Below are 20,676 nucleotides of genomic sequence, written 5' to 3'. Positions count from 1 at the left end.
GGAGCACTCACCACCCTCAGCCTCTCTACCTGCCCTTTCTCAATGCCCCAATCACACAGCCAGGCGGGCAATGGAGCTTCCTCTAGAACCTTGAGACTGGACATTGTTAAGAAAGGTACTGTTTGTATCAGGAAGGAATGAAAATGCATTAGAATATAGTCTATGATGTCTTTATTTTTCCCGGATTATAAAAACAGTGTATCTTTTGATTAAAAATTATAAAAATTAATGATGAAATTAAAAACACCTCATTATTTTGTGACTAAAAGATAATAACTATAAACAATTATGTATGGATCCTTTTGGATCTTGTATATATACATGAATAATTCACTTACTTTTTCATTTATTCAAATAAATATCCCTCAAGTCAACCTGAATTCTAAAATTTTAACTGCATATAATTTTGGACTACACTGTATATTTCTGGGACACAATTAAATCGGAACCTATTCAAAGATTGTTGTTTCAATCTTAAGTCATCAGAAGCAGCAATATGTCTTATGTTACTGAGCACTTTTGAGGGAAAATGGGAAAGTACTTTTTTTATTTAGCTTCCTTTCTAGTAGTAAACCTTATCTGCTCCAAAAGGCCCCTAGATCTTTTCACAGTGCAACAAACTGCCGTGGAGTCAGATCCGATTCACAGCAACCCCTCCTTGGGTTTCTGAGACAGTATCACTATGGAAGTAGATTGTCCAGCCTTCCTTCCAAGGAGTGGCTGGTGGGTTTGAACCCTCAGGCTTCTGGTTAGCAGTCACATGCCTTAGGCACTATGCCACCAGCGCTCCTTAGATCTTCTTGCCATTGGAAAAAAAAAAAAAAAAGACTAAATCTATTATATATCAGACAACACATGCCTGCCAGATTTAGCTAGCTGCTATAGTTTTATTATCTCTAAGTGATATAAAGTCTACATTTCTTTCTTTGTAGACCTAATAGATTACCTGAAGTGTGTATACAATTCCCAGTGACTAAAATTCCTCCCCTGGAATGAGACTGGATGGGACCCTGAAAATAAATACTCTGGTCTTTTTGCTTCTCCCTTGGGTTTTATGTGTCTGGAAGAGACCTAGTGCTTAGGATACACAGTTCGTCATGTTTAAGGATTAGATCCTTCACCTCTTCAGCAATAGGGAAGTCTGAGGACCTTTCTGAGCCTCAGAATCTTGGTAAAAATCAGCAGATTGCGATTAGTGTATGATTTCTAAGTATCTTCCATTTTTCAAAAGGTAAAGCCTCTGGTTTCTGAGGTCCATCAATCATCAGAAGTGTGTATAACAAGACAAATGGGTGAGAAATATGGACTGAAATTCTAAGGCAAGAAAGCAGAGTTACCATGTCACTTTGGAGCTACATATACAAAAGTGCCCTATTAGTTATTACCGGTACATATAATTGAGTTCTGATAATATCAGGTAGAAAGTTCAACCTCCATAAATAGCCTCAGAGCACTAAATTTACTAGTAGAAAATTTCTGCCAAGCCTCACAGCAATAACCATTAGTCTTAGAAAAACTCTCCCATGGAAATCCAAAGAAAAATAAAAAATTATAAATAGGAAACACAAACTAAATTCAATGCCACCTTTTGCAAAGATCTCTATTTAGATTTCTATTTAGAGACCTATTGCAAAGGTCTCTAAAATAACCTTTAAGGCAACAAATGTAAAACTCATAACAAATAAGAGAATGGATTCGAGAGCCCAGCAAGGTACTAGGCATGACCATTTATGTAGCTATATAGTAAATGTTCAATACATGTTAGTTCCATTTTCTTCCTCCTCTCTTTCTTTATAGGGTCAATTTTCAACAAGAAATATCCAATTTTAAGTATATGATATTTGCCTTGAAGACTTAAAGTAAAATGTTTGAAGCAATAAAACCCATTGCTATAGAGTTGATTCTGACTCATGTGACCATATAGCACAGAGTAGAAGCGTCCCATACGGTTTCCGAGCCTGTAAACCTCTACAGAAACAGATTGCTGTTTTTCTTCTGCAGAGCAGCTGGTGGGTTTGAACCACTAACATTTTCGTTAGCAGCTGAGTGCCTAACCGCTGCACCACCAGGGATCCTTCTTAAGTTGTATATTTATTCAACTTGGAAGAGGGAAACACAGTTCTCTTTTATAAAACCAATGGATGCTGACCTGAATTTAAGTCTCGTCCTGGATTGAAGGCCCGGCTATTAACGGTATTAGAAAGTCGATCACAACTGATTGTTCTAGACACATTGGTGTTAAAGTTTCCATCAAATCTGAAACAATACAAGAAAATTGTAAAATTAGAAGAAATCATGTATTGGCTATACAATCCAGAAAAACAAGTCAACAACAACAATGCTTCATACTGTGTACAAAAGTGATCAGTTCATAAATAGTAAAATAATAGTTTGGATTTCAAATATACAAAAAAAAAAAAAAAAAAAACCAAAACCAAAAACACTTCAGAACAGTGTGGAAAAAGAACAACACTTGCATTTAGAAGGCTTTAGAAATCAAGTTCAAATTCTAGGGAGATAAAAAAATTAACTATCCTTAGAATCAATTCCTCTTAATAAAACTGAGTCAGGAACTATTGATAAAATCACACAGAAAATAAATTTGACAAAATACAGACTGGAATTACAAAATCCAAATTGAATTCTGATTTAGTATGTCAAACAGAAGTATTTCTTTAAATTATCCCAGCTGAAAACCAATAACCAACAACAAAAATAGATAGTAGTGAAGGAGAAAGCATGGCTCTCGAGTAGGAAGGACCTGGATCTCAATCCTGGTTTTGTCATTGATTAAATGTGTGACCCTGGTGGGGTTGGGGGGTATGCTAGAGCAAACAATAATCTGAAAGAATATAAAAGGAAAATGTGCCAACTCATTTATATGTAGTTAGTATTTTTAAGCGAATTTAACCCATAAGTAACAAAAGTTCATATAAGCTGCCCAAATAAATTAAAATTGAAATTACTGTTTTAAAAAAATGTGTCAAAATGTATATTCAGGTGATAAATGCCATTTATGAAATTCCACTAAGATAAGTAGAGACACTACAACCAGGGAGAAACACCTCCAAAAATCAAGTCCATTTGATTATTCACATGGATTCTGACCATCTGTTGATCACATTTCATAATATATAAGAACAATTAAATTGATGCAATTTGTATAAGCAGGTGGGATAGGTTCTCACAAGATGTGCTGTGTTCAACAGCAAAAGTTAAATAGTTTTGTTTAGATATGTATCATTTTTCAAAGCAGGAGGGAACTCTATTTTAAGAGGCCTACAGTTCAGTCTCTAACCCAGGGCAGAATCACATCAACAATACCAACTGTCTCAAAGGATACAGTTGTTTCATGAACATAGTTGTTCCTCCTTGGACCTGGTCCAACTTGTCTAGACAAGAAGACTGATGCCCCCAAAGCCACAACTGGAGAAAAAAAGAGATTAACACAGCAGCAGTTGCCTATATGTCTGCTGACAAAGCAACATCACTATAATCTCACCGTCCCTCTTGTTTCGACATCTGAATACCTGTGAAGCAAGAGTGGCATCGCACAAGCAACTCTGGTTTGATGTTTTCATTCAAACTCATGAAATAGGATAATGACACAGGTAACTTCCACATGACTGGATTTAGTTCTGGAAACCATTTCATGCTCTAAAGGTTGAACCTATACGATTTCAGTTGTCTGGCTTCGCTTCCCTCTTCTGCCTCAATTTTAGCACCTTTACCTCTTGGCTCAGGATCCCTGGGAGTCCCGTGGTTAAAGTAGTCAGCTGCTAACTGAAGTCGGCAGCTGGAACTCACCAGCCACTTCACTGGAGAAAGATGTAGCAGTCTGGTTTCCTACAGATTTACAGCCTTGGAAATCATGCGTCAGAATCAACTCAATGGCAACAGCGTTTTTTTTTTTTTTTTTTTAATGCTCTATATTCTAGCTAGCTACGCTAAGTCTATTCCTTCTCTAGACCAGGGTTGACAAACTTTTTTTGTAAAGGGCCAGATAATGAAAATTTTAGGCTTTGTGGGCTATACAGAGAATGGTGTTTACAAAACACAAAATTGTAACTACTCAACTCTGACAATGTAGTGTGAACGCAGCCACTGATAATAAAAGAACAAGAATAGCTATGTTCCAATTAAGTTTTATTTACAAAGATGATGGCAAATCAGACATGGCCCATGACCCACAGTTTGCCCATCCCTGGTCCAGACCAGCATTGTCTGAGAGAATTCTCTGTGGTGATGAAAGTGTGTCGTATTTGTGCTGTCCAATATGGTAGCCATATGTGGCTACTAAGCATTCGAACAGTGGCTCCTGTAACTGATACTCTAAATTTTCAATTTTATTTAAACTTATTTAAATATATGTAGTCATCAGATAGTGGCTAACTATTTTGGACAATGTAGGCCTAGTAAGTTCTCCTGACTGTTTGCCTAGTCCTCTTCAAGTCTCTGCCAAAATATCACTTCCCCAGAAAACCTTATCTTCGTTGTAGATGGCTTCCCAATCTATGTCAATTGCCCCCATATTATCACAAAGAGTGTGCCAAAATGTTTATACATCCATTGTGTATTTCTTATGACATCAGGCTCTGTGACTAGACAAGAGCCCCATGATTTTGAGCTTTGGTGGTGTAGAGCCTAAGGCATTTGACTGCTAACCAGAAGGTCGGCAGTTCAAACCCACCAGCAGCTCCACAGAAGGAATATGGGGCGATTTACTTCTGTAAATATTAACGGCTTCAGAAACCTAATGGAAGTCACTATGAGTCGGAATTGACTCGATGGCAGTGAGTTTGGTTGGGTTTGGTTACATGCTTAATGCTTAGCACTGTATTTGGCAAAGATAGGTGCTCAGGTGAATTAGGCTTTCATGAATAATCAGTGTCCAGCTCTGTTCTGGGCTCCTCTGGAGGCCTTTAAAACCAAGTGAAAATTATGGCTCCAATAAAAGTTTCTCAAATATTAAACGTATGACAACATCATAATCACCTGGCATGCTCATCAGAATGCAGATTCCTGGGATCTGTCTTCAGAGAGTCTGATTTAGTGAGTCTGAAGAGAGGCCTAGCAGTCTGATTTTGATGAACAGTACAGAAATAAGAACCTCTCCAATTCTGCCAGAATTGACAGCATTTCTGTTAGAAATAAAGTAGAGAATGGATTTCTCCACGAAAACAGATACCTCTCCCAAGTATGCCTCAAAGGATCAAAGACAGAATGTCTTCTGATTTGAATCAGGAGAACAGAGTGGTTTTTAACTACATCTACAGCTCAGATTTGTACTTCACTATACAACTTACGAAGCCTTTTTTATACCTATACGTACCATAGTTGAGAAAAGCAATGTCAAAAATCACAGTTCAAGTCACGGACCTAACAGACCTGAATCCATCACCCAATTCCCTGTCCAGTGATGAGCTACTACACCATGCTGCTTAATTTATATGCTACATTAGGAAGGACTTGCTGAAAGGGGCAAACCTACAGAATAACTAGCAATTCCTCCCAATAGAAGTGTAAGTTCTGGAGAGAGCCCTGTTTGCCTAGATAGAGCCTTCATATCCAGGACCTCTGCTATCAGTCCTGTTAATTAAGAAGGCTGAAGTCCAGTGCTGAGTAGGCATTGCTTCCCTGGGCATTTGTAAAGTGAGAGCTGGTTCCTGGAGACCAGGGGACTACTGCTATGGGTTGTTTTCCTTTCTGTATTGAAAAGATCATCACTAAGGGCATTAAAGAAAATGTTTCTATAACAATAAAAGTAGAGGTGACTCTATAAATAAAGTAGGTACTGAGTAAATAATTATTGGTCATTAAAAGGTTACACAGTATAATAAAGAAAAAAAAAATACAAAACTCACTGCCATCGAGTTGATTCCAATTCATAGCAAACCCCCTTTGGTTTCTGAGGAGGTAAATCTTTATGAAAGTTGACTGACCCATCTTCTTTTCATGGAGTGGCTGGTGGGTTTGAACCACCAGCCTTCTGGTTAGCAGTCAAATGCCTCAGGCACTACACCACCAGAGCTCCTTACTTAGTGTAACAACCTTCTCTTTCCACAGTCTCCCAAACTATAGCTCTAAGCAAATCAGTCACCCAATGTATGTGTTTGTGTGTGTGTGTGTGTGTGTGTTTCTGCTACCACCAACTGTAGCTGGTGTCTAGTGTAAGCATCCTTCAAAGCCTAACTCAAGTAATTTTTTCTTCCTGAATTTACTTGTCATTCTTCCTCCTGACAAATGCCATTCTGTTTTTATATTCCATTCCTGTGTCTCTATTTCCTATATTTTCATATTATTTTGTAAACAGGTTTAGCATAGTGTTATTCATAGAAGATGTCTGTTTCGACATAACACTGACCAGTTTTAGACTGTGCCTATATCAAGAAAATCAACTTACCTATAATATTTGAAAAGTAAGATTTGTTATAAGTAATTATCATTATTATAGCAAATTATCTTAATTATTTTACCTTCCCCATATACCAAATAAAGTGTAGTAAGTGGAGGTGGGATGCCAAGATTTTGCTGTGGAACCCCCATTGTTTAAACCCACTACTCAACACTTGAACTTCCCCCACTAAAACCAAACCCACCGCCATCAAGTTGATTTTGACTCATAGCAACCCCCATTGGGTTTCCAAGGCTATAAATCTTCTTGGAAGTAGATTACCTCATCTTCCTCCCATACGCCAGCTGGTAGGTTTGAACCGCTGACCTTCTGGTTAGCAGCCAAATGTGTTGCACACTACACCACCAGAACTCCCAATTCCCCTAAAACATTTTATGGACTTGAGAGGTCTTTGTTCCCACAATAGGAACTGTTAAATTACTTAAGGATTTATGTCTTGCTCAGGTCAGGTCTAGTACATTGCTGGTAATGTGTGATACTCCATAAATTCTTAGTGAATGACTGATGAATGAGAAAGGACAGAGAGATAAATCATCAAAAAGTTTTGGATATTTCATTAATGTTCAGTGAATATCACTGATATGAAATTCATATTCACTGAACAGCTATGATGAACAAGGCATTGTCACCCAGGCAAAGCAGGATTATGTCATGGTCAGGAGCACTGATTGGTCTTAAAGTGAAACCGACTTGGGCTACAGTTTGGGTTTAATTTCTTAATACTGTATAACCTTTGCACAAAACTTAAATTGTCTAAGCCTTTATTTTTTTCATTTATAAAATGGAGTTGACAATTGTAGCTACTTCATAAGATTGTGCTGAGAATTAAATCAGAAAATGGCTCTCTGTAAAATTTTACCCAAATCACAATAAAGTTTTTAAAAAAAGAAAAGGGATCTGCAAAACCTGGTGCCATAAGAAACATTTAATAAATAATAAGTAGTTAGATGTCATTTGGAAACTGAGACACAGAGAAGTTAAATTACGAAAACCAAAGTTTACAACTAGGAAGTAGCAGAGCCAGAATGTGAGCAGAGGTATCTCATATCCACGTGCTCTCGCTTAATGAATACACTGCACTGCCTCTGGATAAATTATCAAAGAAATCCCCATCACCATTATCTAGAAGAGCTGAAGTAGAATTCAATTGTTTACTCTGAAAGGTTGTAGGGCTGCTGGGAAATCTTTGCTTTTACTTAAAATAGAAAAGGACTAAAGCCATAAAAAAAAGACTTCACAATAGATAGCTATAGAGAAATAGTCTTCAGCCAAAGACGAGGTTGCTAAGGAAGAAGATATTATAGGCTGATCTTCTCTATTTATCATAGCTATCCTGGATTTTTTTTTTTTTTTTTTTAAGTTCACCACTGACATAGCTATGGAATTGGCAGTTCTCTGACTACTTTTCATTATTTCTGTTTATAGGAGCCTTAAACTCCCATCGTATTCACCCCAGACATCAAGAAGTTCCAAGAAGCCAGTGGCTGCTGGAAGTTTCAGGAGGGTGGAAGAGTGAACATGCACATTGTCTGTGGAGGGAACAGAGGTGTATGCCTGGTGCTTCTTCCCCTGCCTAATACCCAACTTCCTCTTCTGAGAGAAAGATAGATCCTGGTCATTTCTGAAAAAGATCTGAGGTCACTGAAAAATTGCCTTTTGTGACAAATAAAATAATCAAGACCAAAACAAAAAAAGAGAGAGAAAAAAAAAGCATCAGTGTGAGTGATAATCAGATGGGACTTGAAGTTTCTTGGCAGCCAAAGCAAAAAGGCAACCATAACGGGGTATATAATGTTGCAGAAAAATAAATAAAGATGGAAGGCAGTTTCTCAGGGAAGACACAAATTTCCAGCTACCAAATTCTGAAAACAATTTCTCATATGGGATGATGAATAAGGGATGATGAATGAATTAATGACTAACATCTATAACATAAGTTAGATCACAAATGTGGGCAAAGTGCAGTACTTAAAAACACAGTTCTGGGAAGCCAAACTCAATGTGGGTCAAGCATGCAGCCTTCCAGAGTTTATTTCTAAATTAATTCTTGTATCCTGGGTGGTGGTTGTTGTTGTGTGCCGTCGAGTCTTGGGTTTCTGAGGCAGTATCACTACGGAAGTAGATTGCCCAACCTTCCTTCCAAGGAGTGGCTGGTGGGTTTGAACCACCAGCCTTCTGGTTAGCAGTCAAGTACCTTAGGCACTATGCTACCAGAGCTCTCTGTACCCTGGGTAATCGGCATGTAATCATCATGGGTGGTTTTAAACCAATTTATTCCTATTACCCTGAACTTCCTGGTATTTAAAGAATCAGAGACATCACAAGCTCTTTCCCTCCTGCTTCTTAAAAGTGCTATCTTTTAAAAAGCAAAAATCCTACAAGAATTTCAATTGCCTTGAGTTCTCTCACATGTGCTGGACCTCACATGTGGACATGTACTCACCAGCCACATTAACATAAAATGCCTGGAAAGAAACCTCTCTGCTTCTTCTAGCACTGCCTATACCACTGCTGGTGAGCCCACTAGGAGAAGGGATTACAAAGAAAACCCCCATGATTATCTATCTCTCCACCCTTCACCCACACATAGTCACCAAAACCTGCTTTTCTTTCTGGACTCCAAGCACAGGAGTAAAATTTGCTTAGCCATCCTTGTTACATTAGCTACCTCTACGCCCCTGGCATAAGGCAGGAATGCATTTTATGTACATGTGGCTTTAGAAAAGCAATTTATATATATTTAAAAGGGGGGAAAAAAAAAGGCACATGCTCTTCACCCTGATTTGGAGACTATGAGAAATATAAAGCTCATGTTTAAGATGCTTTACAAAAACATGTTTTTAGGAGTCACCTAAAAGATATTTCATTGAAGTGTATATTAGAGGCCAGTAGCATTTATATAATTTGAGGTTTATAGAAAGGTCAAAGCCTGGTAAAATCATAGATCTTCATATAAAATGAATGGGTAATTCAACTAAAGAGGTTTGGTTTGCTTCTTTCTTTATATCTGTGCTACAAAAGAGATAGTAATCACAATAAGAGAAAAAGTCCACCTAAATCTCCTTTATACCTTCACTATAAAAGAAAGAGATATTGGATTATAACTGCTTTCTCTACTTATTTTCATAAGATAAAACCAGTGCCTGAAATTCAGTTTCAAGAGAAATAACTCCATCTCTCCTATCCCCCTAAGTTGGGGGAAAAATACTTCCTTCTGGATTTACTTTCATGAACAACTGATCGAAACTGCATCCCGAGGGAGAAAACAGAACTGTGACTCCCACTTTGATCTCTTCCCCATGGAGAAATTCACTCCCTGCCTGGCTTGCAAGATGTTCATTTGATTGACGTTTGCTCTGATGTGCAAACTGCTTTGAACTTCAGACATTTAATTCCCATCAGGCTGCAGTCATTTTTATTCTCCTTCAACAGGATTTACAAGCAGGAGATCAGCAAATGCAGAAGATAAAATAAATTTGCAGAAGCTTTGAATCTTACATCAAAACAATGTTCAAGTGAGCTCCAATTGGATTTTATTCAGCCTCGATTCACAGTGTAAATCAACTTTTCAGGGAGTCTCAGTTTAGAAAGATATAAAGGAGAGACACACACATCAGTTGGGGTTTACTTCCTGCATCTCTTTCTTGGTCTGTTTAAATTTCCTAGGGACGGTGATTTACCAGGCAACTCACTCAATACCCTGGGTTTTCCTCAAAATTCCCAGCAATACCTGCCCAATTTATCACATAGCACATGGTGACCACACCCACAGTGTGGGTTCCAAAAGTGGTGGTGAAATGCTGTATTGTTCACGGCTACAATTTGAAGGTAATAATTTAAAAAGCTAAGCCCCATGGATAGAAATCTCCGAAGAGCAAGGCTTACACTGATTATTGAGCCCATAAGCACAACCAACATGATGACAAAGAATGGTGCATGGATATTTTTTATTTGCTTGCTTGTTTTTAATCAGGTGACATCTAGGGGAATTGGGAGTGGATCCACAACCATGGTAAACATTTATCATGTACTTCCTCATCACAGGTGACATACTAAGATGCTCAGACAAGTACAAAAAGAAAAGTACCATTTCTGCTGCAAGCAAACCTGGTATCAGATCAGAAGCTGGTGTGGAACAAAGGCTGTGAGGCTTCCAATTGAGTTCACAACACAGGATGGGCTACTGCTCAACTACCAAGTTCTATTTTATGAGCAGCGCATATTCCTCTGGGACACAAAGGAGTCAAAAGCCCTCACCAGTAGCTGTAAACTCACTCACTGCCAACTCATAGCAACCACTCCTTGGGTTTCCGAGGCAGTATCACTAAGGAAGTAGATTGCCCAATTTTCCTTCCAAGGAGTGGCTGGTGGGTTTGAACTGCCAGCCTTCTGGTTAGCAGTCAAATGGCTTAGGCACTATGCCACCAGAGCCCCTAAGGGGATACTGCGTAGTTTAAAATCAGGAAAGGTGTGAGTCAGTATTGTATTCTTTCATCATACTTAATCAATCTGTATATTGCACAAATAATTTGAGAAGCTGGACTATTTGCAGAAGAATACAGCATCAGGATTGGAGGAAGACTCATTAACAACCTGTGATATGCAGATGACACAACCATGTAGTTGTAGGAGCCCTTAAATGAAGGTCCAGACACTGAGAAATGCCCATGCCTTTTAGACGCCCTGGTACTAGTAACAATCTAACAATGTCTGGTTTACTGTGATATGACAGGGAGAAATATCACTTCACCTCCATTGAACCAGGTTCCCGTTCATTCTCTCTGGGAAGTGTCTGCTCTCTAAATATTTGAGCAACATCAGTTGAAAAGAATTAAACAAGAACTCCCTTATCTTCCACTTAACCATCCTGAGAATAAAGTTAAACAAAGAAAGAGCTAAGATAAAAATCAAACATCTGCACTGGCAAATATTTAAACTATGTTTGAATGGTAAAGGAAAGAGTAGGATCACTTCAAAAAAGGAACTATCACATTTATAAAGTAAATGATACTTGAACCAACCCCCACAACCAAGTTTACTCATTCAAACACCTAAATTAATGGGCAAACTGAAAAGCTGTCAAATAACATGTAATCACATTCCGAGAAATGGTTTTTCCTTCCACCTTTGTAGAGACTGGAGTGATAAGTCACATTCTTTTTGCTCTTATCAGTAATAAGGATTAAACCTTCAGGGCTCACCAACACAGGAAGATTGGAAAGGAGGGCTGGTTTCAGATGCCCTTGGAAGGTTAAGGTTTTCAGAGCAATAAAGCTCTGTATTATAGTTAGCATATCTTTGAGCTCCAACCATATTTCTTTCTCATTATTTCCCAACCAAACAGATCATTGCAAGGGGAGTCAGTGGTGATCCTGTGTACTGCTTCTATATTTTAACTGCCGGTACAAGCAGTTTAATTGCTTTCTCATAAAACTTGGAAAATTTCACAAAGGTGACATCTAGGGGAATTGAGAGTGGACCCATACCACAGTAAACATTTATCATTCATTTACCTCCTCATCATCAAGCTGGGGCAGGAGTGCAAGAAGGGCATCTGGAAAAAGTAAGAAATCAGGTAGAGAGACAGAAGCCTGGTGGGTCTACTGCTTGGAGTTGTTTCAAAACCCTCTCTTCCATCCTGATATTTGCCTTCAAATAAGCATGTACCACAGTTTGTACAGTTATTTGTTTACATGCCCTTTTGCTTAGCAAGGAAGAACAAAAGGGAGAGATCCTTTCTGAGATTTCTTTGTCCTCAGGCTCTGGCCCTGAGTTTATCTATGAAGAGCAAAAGTTTAGTAACTGCAGGACGAATGAATGAATGAATGTAGAAACTTGAAAAGGCTGAGACTTCCTAAGACTACAGACCACAAACTGTGAATTGGGTGTGTTCTTGTTCCCTCCTATACACTGAGTATTTAGTAAATAGCAGACTGCTGAGAGTGGAATGTCACTGACATCAAAGAGAAGCACTACGAACCTCAGACCTGGAAGATGACCTTGGACATGACCCGGTTCAATCTCTCAGGCATTTACACACTAGGGAAGAAAGAGGTTTGTTCACATGTCCCTGTCCTACAAAGAAACATGAAACATAAGATGCAGAATATCTATGGCTAATGATGTATCCTCAAAAGGAATTAGTGATCCATATTAGAGATTTAATAAAGCTTTGAGTATGAGGTTAGGTATGTACATCACCATGCCAGACCAGTCAAGTGTTCAGAAGAAGGTTATAGATAGAATGATTTTTAAATCTTGGCCTTCTATGAAAACATTTTGCCATTTGTGCACAATTAAAATACATAGAAAGCTCAAAGGAATTTTCTGGTCCTCAGCAAAGAGAGGGTCTATCTCTTAAAGCTGGCATAGTCCACAATTATTTTAGAGACCAGATTTTTAAAAGGAAATCATTATGACCAACTCTCCCTGAAATCTATAAAAGGCAGCTGGTGAAATTCACTATTCTAAGAAGTATGGCAGCTTCTCCCCCGCCACCCACCAGCCTCCATGCTCTTCTGAATAGGAAGGTCACAGAAAGAAAATTCAGAAAGCTGTGTTGTCTGCAGACCCAAAGGCAGATGCTTCCTGCTGTGAGGGTGCTCATCAATAGGCCTGAAGATACACACACACACCAGGGAATTGCACAAACTACTGTAGGAACATATTTTGAGATTGAGAACAAACTCACCAGACCATGGGAGCTTTATATTCAGATAATTTAGCAATTTCAGATGGACATTAATAGCCTCAACTAAAATTCTGCTAAAGACTACACAGTCCAGCACTTCAATTGGCAGACACATCATTCCAAGTTTAACATTGGTCAAAATACTGTATCAATAAAAGGAAAAAACAAACAAACAAACAAACAAATGGAGAGAGGGAATCTAGATTCCAAACCCAGTCCCCTTGAATCCTATTACAACCTCTTTGAAGTTATTTCCTCATCTGTAAAACTGCAGAGGAGGGAAGAGGAGTAATAATACTTACCATACTGGGTTATTGGGCATCATATAAAGAATGTAATACAACTGAAATAATGTTGCTTACAGAAGTAAAAATACACATATTTCACCAAGTTACATACACATTACTCTTTTACATAAGTTCAATAATGTAACTGAGTAGGCTTTCTGAAATGCAAAATGCTCTTCAAAATATTTATTGAATTTTGAGCTCAACTCGAGTCTTCTGTACCAATATCCATAAAGATTATGTCTGTACCATTTAATTTGCCTGCTAGTGATAATAATTTTTTTAAAGTGACTGGAGGTGAAAGTTTAAAATAAAGCAGAGAGAATGGCAATGAAAGATTGTAATTGGACACACAGTATTTGGAGGACAAAAATACAAAACATATCTTCCTGGGGAAAGAACAGGATGTGCAAAAAAATTAAACTCAATTGTCAAGGGTCAAATTTTTCAGATTATTTGATCTTATGACACAAAAAACAAAAAAAACAACAGTCAACAGCACAAAAGTACCTGATTAAGTCACAATGCTTTATTTTTCCTAAGAATACTAATCGAGAACTCATCTGTAAGTTTACTGTAGTGGCCTGCATGTTGTTGTGATACTGGAAGCTATGCCAGCAGAATTCAAACACTAGAAGGATCATCCATGGTGGACAGGTTTCGGGAAAGATTCCAGACTAAGACAGACTAAGAAGGAACTTGCAAGTCTACTTCTGAAAATATTGGCCAGTGAAAACCTCATGAATAGCAGCAGAACAATGTCTGATAATAGTGCTGTAAGATGAGTCTGTCAGGTTGGAAAGCACTCAAAATATGACTGGGGAAGAGCTGTCTCCTCAAACTAGAGTCAACCTTAAGGCTATGGATGGAGTAAAGCTTTTAGGCCCTTCAGCTGCATGACTTAAAATGAGAAGCAACAGCTGCAAATACCCATTAATAATTGGAACAAGGAGTGTACGAAATCTAGGAAAATTAGAAGTTGTAAACCATGAAATGGAATGTATACAGATCAATATTCCAGGCATTAGCGAGCTGAAATGCACTGTCATTGGACATTCTGAATCAGACAAACATACAGTCCACTATGCCAGGAATGACAAACTGAAGAGGAATGGCATCACACTCATTGTCAAAAAAGAATAATGAAAGATCTACCTTGAAGTATAACACTTTCAGTGATAGGATAATATCTACATAACTACATTCCTTGTAGTTATGTAGTATCTACATAACTACATTCCTTGTAGTCATGTAGATATAGTTAAAAGAACTATTACTCAATATACGCACCAGCCACTAATGCTAAAGATGAAGATTTTTACCATCTTCAGAAGTGTGAGATTAATTAAACATGCAACCAAGATATACTGATCATTACTGGGGATTGGACTTGAAAACTAGAAATAAAGAAGAATGATCAGCAGTTGGAAAGTATAGTCTTGGTAACAGAAACGATGCTAGAGATTGCATGACACAATTTTGTGAGACCTGTATGTCTTACTCATAAAAAATATCTTTCCCCAACAACAAAATCAGTGATTATACATGTGGACCTCACTGAATGGAATACACATGAATCAAACCAACAAAATCTGTTGAAAGAGATGATGGAGAAGCTCAATATCATAAGTCACAACAAGGTCAGGGGCCAACTGTGGAACAGATCAAAAATTGCTCATATGCAAGCTGAAGCTGAAGAAAATTAAAACATATCCATAAGAGCCAACATACAACCCTGATTATATCCCTCCTGAATTTAGAGACCATCTCAAGAGTAGAAGTGATACACCGAACACTAACAACCAACCAAACACCAAACAAGTTGTGGGATGACATCATACATGAAGAAACCAACAGGTCACTAAAAACACAGGAAAGAAAGAAAAGACCTGATGGGTATCACAAGAGACGCTGACTTGCTCTTGAACACAGTGAACAAAGTGAAAGGAAGAAATGATGAAGCAGGGATGAACAGATTTCAAAAGGTGGTTCAAGAAGACAAAATGAAGTATTATAATGAAACGTGCAAAGAGCTGGAGTCAGAAAACCAAAAGGGAAGAACACCTTTGGCATTCCTCAGACTGAAAGAAGTGAAGAAAAAAATTCAAGCCTTGAGTTGTGATACTGAAGGATCCTATGGAAAAGATACTGAATGATACAGGAAGCATCAAAAGAAGGTGAAAGGAATACACAGATTCACTGTACCAAAAAGGAATGATCTCAGTTCAAACATTTCAGGAGGGAGCATATGATCAAGAACTGATGGTACTGAAGGAAGAAATCAAAGCTGCACTGAAGGCACTGGGGGCTAGGGGTGGGGAAGGAAAGACAAGAATGGATGGAATACCAACTGAAATATTTCAACAACCAGATGCAAAGATGGAGGTGCTCATTCATCTATGCCAAGAAATTTGGAATACAGCTACCTGGCCAAATGACTGAAAGATGTCCATATTTGAGTCCATTCCAAAGAAAGGTGATCCAACAGAATACTGAAATTGATGAATAATATCATTAATATCACAAGCAAGAAAAATATTGCTGAAGGTAACTCAAAAACAACTGCAGCAGTACATCAAAAGAGAAATGCCAGAAAGCCATGCTGGATTCAAAACAGGACATGCAACAAGGTATATCATTACTGATGTCAGATGGATCTTGGCTGAAAGCACAGAATACCAGAAAGATGTCTACCTGTATTTTATAAACTATGCCTTGGCATTCAACTGTGTGGATCGTAACAAATGATGGCTAATATTGTGAAGAATGGGAATTCCAAAACTCTTCATTGTGCTCATGCAGAACCTGTATATTGACCAAGAAGTAGTCATTCAAACAGAACAAGGGAATACTATGCAGTTTTAAATCAGGAAAGGTGTGTCTCAGGGTTTTATCCTTGCAGCATAGAAGAATATGACATCCAGATTAAAGAAGCTCATTAACAACCCACAATACACAGATGACACAACATTGCCTGCTGAAAGTGAAGAGGACTCGATGTACTTACTGATGAAGATCAATGACTACAGACTTCACTATGGATTACACCTCAACATAAAAAATTAAAAAAAAAATCCTCACTACTTTATTGATAAGTAACATCATGATAAACAGAGAAAATATTGGAAGTTGTCATGAATTTCTTTTACTTAGATCCACAATCAACCATGGAAATACAGTTAAAGAAATCAAATAACATTGCATTGAGCAAATCTGCTGCAAAAGATCTCTTTAAAATGTCAAAATGCAAAGTTGTCCCTTTGAAGACTAAGGTGTGCCTGACCCAAGTCACGGTATTTTCAATCATCTCATATGCATATGAAGGCTGGACAATGAATAAGGAAGAACGAAGAAGAATTGACGCCTTTGAATTATGGTTGTGCAAAGGATATTAAATACACCATGGACTGTCAGAAGAATGAACAGATCTGTCTTGGAAGAAGTACAGCTGGAATGCACCTTTTAAGCAAGGACGCAAGACACTGTCTCATGTACTTTGGACATGTTATCAGAAGGGACCAAACCCTGGTGGATATTATGCTTAGTTAAGTAGTAAGTCAGTGAAAAAGAAGAAGACCCTCAATGAGATAGACTTACACAGTTCCTGCAACAATAAGCTGAAACATAGCAACAATTCTGAGAATGGTGCAAGATTGGGCAGTATTTCATTCTGTTGTACATAGGGTCACTATGAGTCAGAACCAATTTGACAGCACCTAACAACAACATAGTAAAATTATTAAATATAACATAACCAAGAAAATGAAATCACTGTCAACTTACATTTCGTATCAGAGCTTATTAACAATGGAATAATAGATGAAATCAATTACTGTTACAAATAAGCACAAAATAATTAGCATTACCACTTGCTTAACATAAAGTGCTTCAATAATTCTGACAATATCATTACTACCCATAACTCGTCATTAAGTCAATTCTGATTCAGCAACCCTGTAAGTCAAAGTAGAACTGCCTAATAGGGTTTCCAAGGCTGTAAATTTTTACTGAAGCAAACTGCCACATCTTTCTTCTGCAGAGTGGGTTCAAACTGCTTACCTTTTTTTTAGCAGCTGAGAGCTCAACTACCGTTCCACCAGAGTGCCCCTATTATCACTACTGGGACTCTAAAACTAAAGACAAAATCAAGTTTGCTATCATTCAAAACTCTTTCTATAAATGTTTATTGAGAACCTGTTGACAACAAAGTTGAATGAGTCCCCTGAACTTAAGTAATTAAGAAGAAAGTTAAGAGGGTACACAAAGGGCAAAGGTGTGGCAGAACTTGAGACCATCTCTCTCTGTTACCTAGAATCAAAACCTTAGCCATCCCTCTGCATCCTTCTTTGAACACCCAAATTATTTGATGCTTATAGCCAAGTTCAGGCCTCCCCTAGCTTCATGCTTACATAAATGAAATCAAGCTAGCCTTTCTTTCTAGTCTTTACATGATCAACAAGTAAAATCTCCTTATAGCTTACATCTTATCATTTCACTCTTTCTTTCTAATCTTAAATTAATTCTCTTGTTCAATCAACAAATGCTTATTGGGAATCTACTATGTGTCAGACAGTGAAGACATAAAAGAGGATAGATATTGTCCTTTATACTTCATTTACAGAACCTAAAGCCTACTGAATAAAGCCGAGTCTTTAGCCTAGCATCTGAAGGCCTCTACAATCTGTTATTAATCCAGCTCTCCCAGCAGTAGGGATCTCAGGTAAAGGGAAGGACACAGGCCCCACCCCCACGAGCCAGGAAGCAGGAGAAAGAGAAGCAGGGAGACCTACAGACAAGGTGGCAGGGATCTCAGGTAAGGGGAGGGACACAAGCCCCACCCCACCCCAAGAGGCAGAAAGCAGAGAGGTTTTGAAGAGCTAAGGGAGACAAACTTGTCTGTCAGTTAGTTGTACTGTGGTGGCTTGCGTGTTGCTGTGAGGCTTGAAGCTATGTCACCGGTGTTTCAAACACCAGCAGGGTTGCACATGGTGCACAGGTTTCATCATAGCTTATAGACTGAGACAGACTAGGAAGAAGGAAAAGGCCATCTACTTCTCCAACAATTGGTCAGGGATAATTTTATGAACAGCAGAGAAACACTACAGGAGGACGAGCCCCTTAGGTCAGAACGCTCTCAAAATATGACTGGGAAAGAGCTGCATCGTCGGAGTAGGACCAACCTTACTGATATGGATAAAATAAAGCTTTTGAGACCCACATTTGCTGATGTGGCACACCTCAAATTGAGGAGAAATGGCTGCAAACCCATTAATAATCAGAACATGGAATATACGAAGCATGAATCTAGGAAAATTGGAAGTTGTCAAAAATGAAACGAACTCATAAAGATTGATATCCTAAGCAACAGTGAGCTGAAATGAACCACCGGTTTTGGTCACTTTGAATCAGACAACCATACAATCTATTATGCTGGGAATGATGATTTGAAGAAGAATGGCGTAACATTCATCATCACAAAGGATGTTTCAAGATGCTGTCAGTCATAGGATAATATCCATACACCTACAAGAAGGACTAGTTAATACTGCTATTATTCAAATATATGTACCAACCACCAAAGCCAATGAGGAAATTGAAGATTTTTATCAACTTCTGCAGTCTGAAATTGACCAAATGTGCAATCAAGATGTGTTAATTATCACTGGTGACTGGAATGCAAAAGTTGGAAACAAAGAAAATCACCGGTATTTGGAAAATTTGGCCATGGTGACAGAAATAATGCTGGAGATCTCATGATAGAATTTTGCAAGACCAACAACTTATTCATTGCAAATATCTTTTTTTAACAACACAAACAGTGGCTATACACATAGACTTCACCAGATGGAGTACACAGAAATCAGACTGAATACATCTGAAAAGCTCAATATCTTCAGCCAAAACAAGGTCAGCAGCTGACTGTGGAGCAGACTATCAACGGCTCACATGCAAGTTCAACTTGACAATTAAAATAAGTCCATGAGAGCCAAAACATGGCCTTGAATATATCCCTCCTGAACTTAGAGACCAGGAGCTCTGGTGGCATAAGTCCATCAGCCACTCCTCAGAAGGAAGGTGGGCAATCTACTTCTATAGTGACACTGCCTCGAAAAACCCAAGGTGGGGTCACTATGAGTAGGATATGACTCGACGGCAGTGCATTGCATTTGTTTTTGGTTTTTTTTTTTTTTGCAAATTTAAAGACCATGTAAAGAATAGATTTGATGCATTGAACACCAATGATGGAAAACCAAAAGAATTATGGAATGACATCAAGAGTATCATCCATGAAGAAAGCAAGAGGTCATTAAAAAGATGAGAGAAGAAAAGAAAAGACCAAAATGGATGTTAGAAGAGACTCTGAAACTTGCCCTTGAGCAGAGAGTAGCTAAAACAAATGTAAGAAATGACAAAATAAAAGAGCTGAACAGAAGATTTCAAAGAGCAGCTCAAGCAGACAAAACCAATTACTATAATGAAATGTGCAAAGACCTGGAGTTAGAAAACCAAAAGAGAAGAACATGCTCAGCATTTCTCAAGCTGATAGAACTGAGGAAAAAAATTTATGCCTTGAGTTGCAATATTGAAAGATTCTATGGGCAAAATATTGAATGATGCAGGAAGCATCAAAAGAAGATGGAAAGAATACACAGGGTCACTGTAATTACCCAAAAAGAACTGGCCTCTCTTCATCCATTTCAGGAAGTGGCCTATGTTCAAGAACCAATAGCAATGACGGAAGAAGTCAAAGCTGCACTGAAGGAACTGGTGAAGAGCAAGGCTCCAGAAATTGACGGAATACCCATTGAGATGTTTCAACAAACAGATGCCCCACTGGAGACACTCGCTTGGTTATGCCAAGAGATTTGGAAGAGAGCTACCTGGCCAACTGACTGGAAGAGACCCATATTTGTACCCCTTCCAAAGAAAGGTGATCCCACAGAATGTGGAAACTATCGAACAATATCATTAATATCACACGCAAGTAAAATCTTACTGAAGATAATTTAAAAACAGTTGCAGCAATATATTGACAGAGAATTTCCAGAGGTGCAAACTGGATTCAGAAGAGGACGTGGACCAAGGGATATCATTGCTGATGTCAGATGGATCTGATGCAGCAGTCAGAACATCAGATGATGTATAGCACTGGGCAAGTCGGCTACAAAGGGCCTCTTTCAAGTGCTGAGAAGCAAAGATGTCTCCTTGAGGACTAAGGTGCGCCTAAAACAAGCCTGATATTTTCAATCGCCTCACACGCATGTGAGAGCTGGACAATGAAT

General features: G+C 38.3%; 1 protein-coding gene across 1 annotated transcript in view; it reads right to left on the bottom strand.

Moving 5' to 3' along the window:
* The window catches only part of CACHD1 (cache domain containing 1), a 345,168-nt gene that overhangs the window by 117,069 nt on the left and 207,423 nt on the right, over positions 1-20,676 (bottom strand). The window contains exon 4 of the mRNA XM_007959187.2: positions 2,150-2,256. Coding sequence (XP_007957378.1) covers positions 2,150-2,256 — 107 coding nt within the window. The remainder of the gene's footprint in view (positions 1-2,149; positions 2,257-20,676) is intronic.

The sequence above is a fragment of the Orycteropus afer genome, unplaced genomic scaffold (assembly GCF_000298275.1).
Source record: "Orycteropus afer afer isolate SDZICR_OR568_19922 unplaced genomic scaffold, OryAfe1.0 scaffold00016, whole genome shotgun sequence".
Lineage (NCBI taxonomy): Eukaryota > Metazoa > Chordata > Mammalia > Tubulidentata > Orycteropodidae > Orycteropus > Orycteropus afer.
The sequence above is the reverse complement of the archived record's forward strand: the minus strand, read 5'-3'. Positions and strand labels throughout refer to the sequence as shown.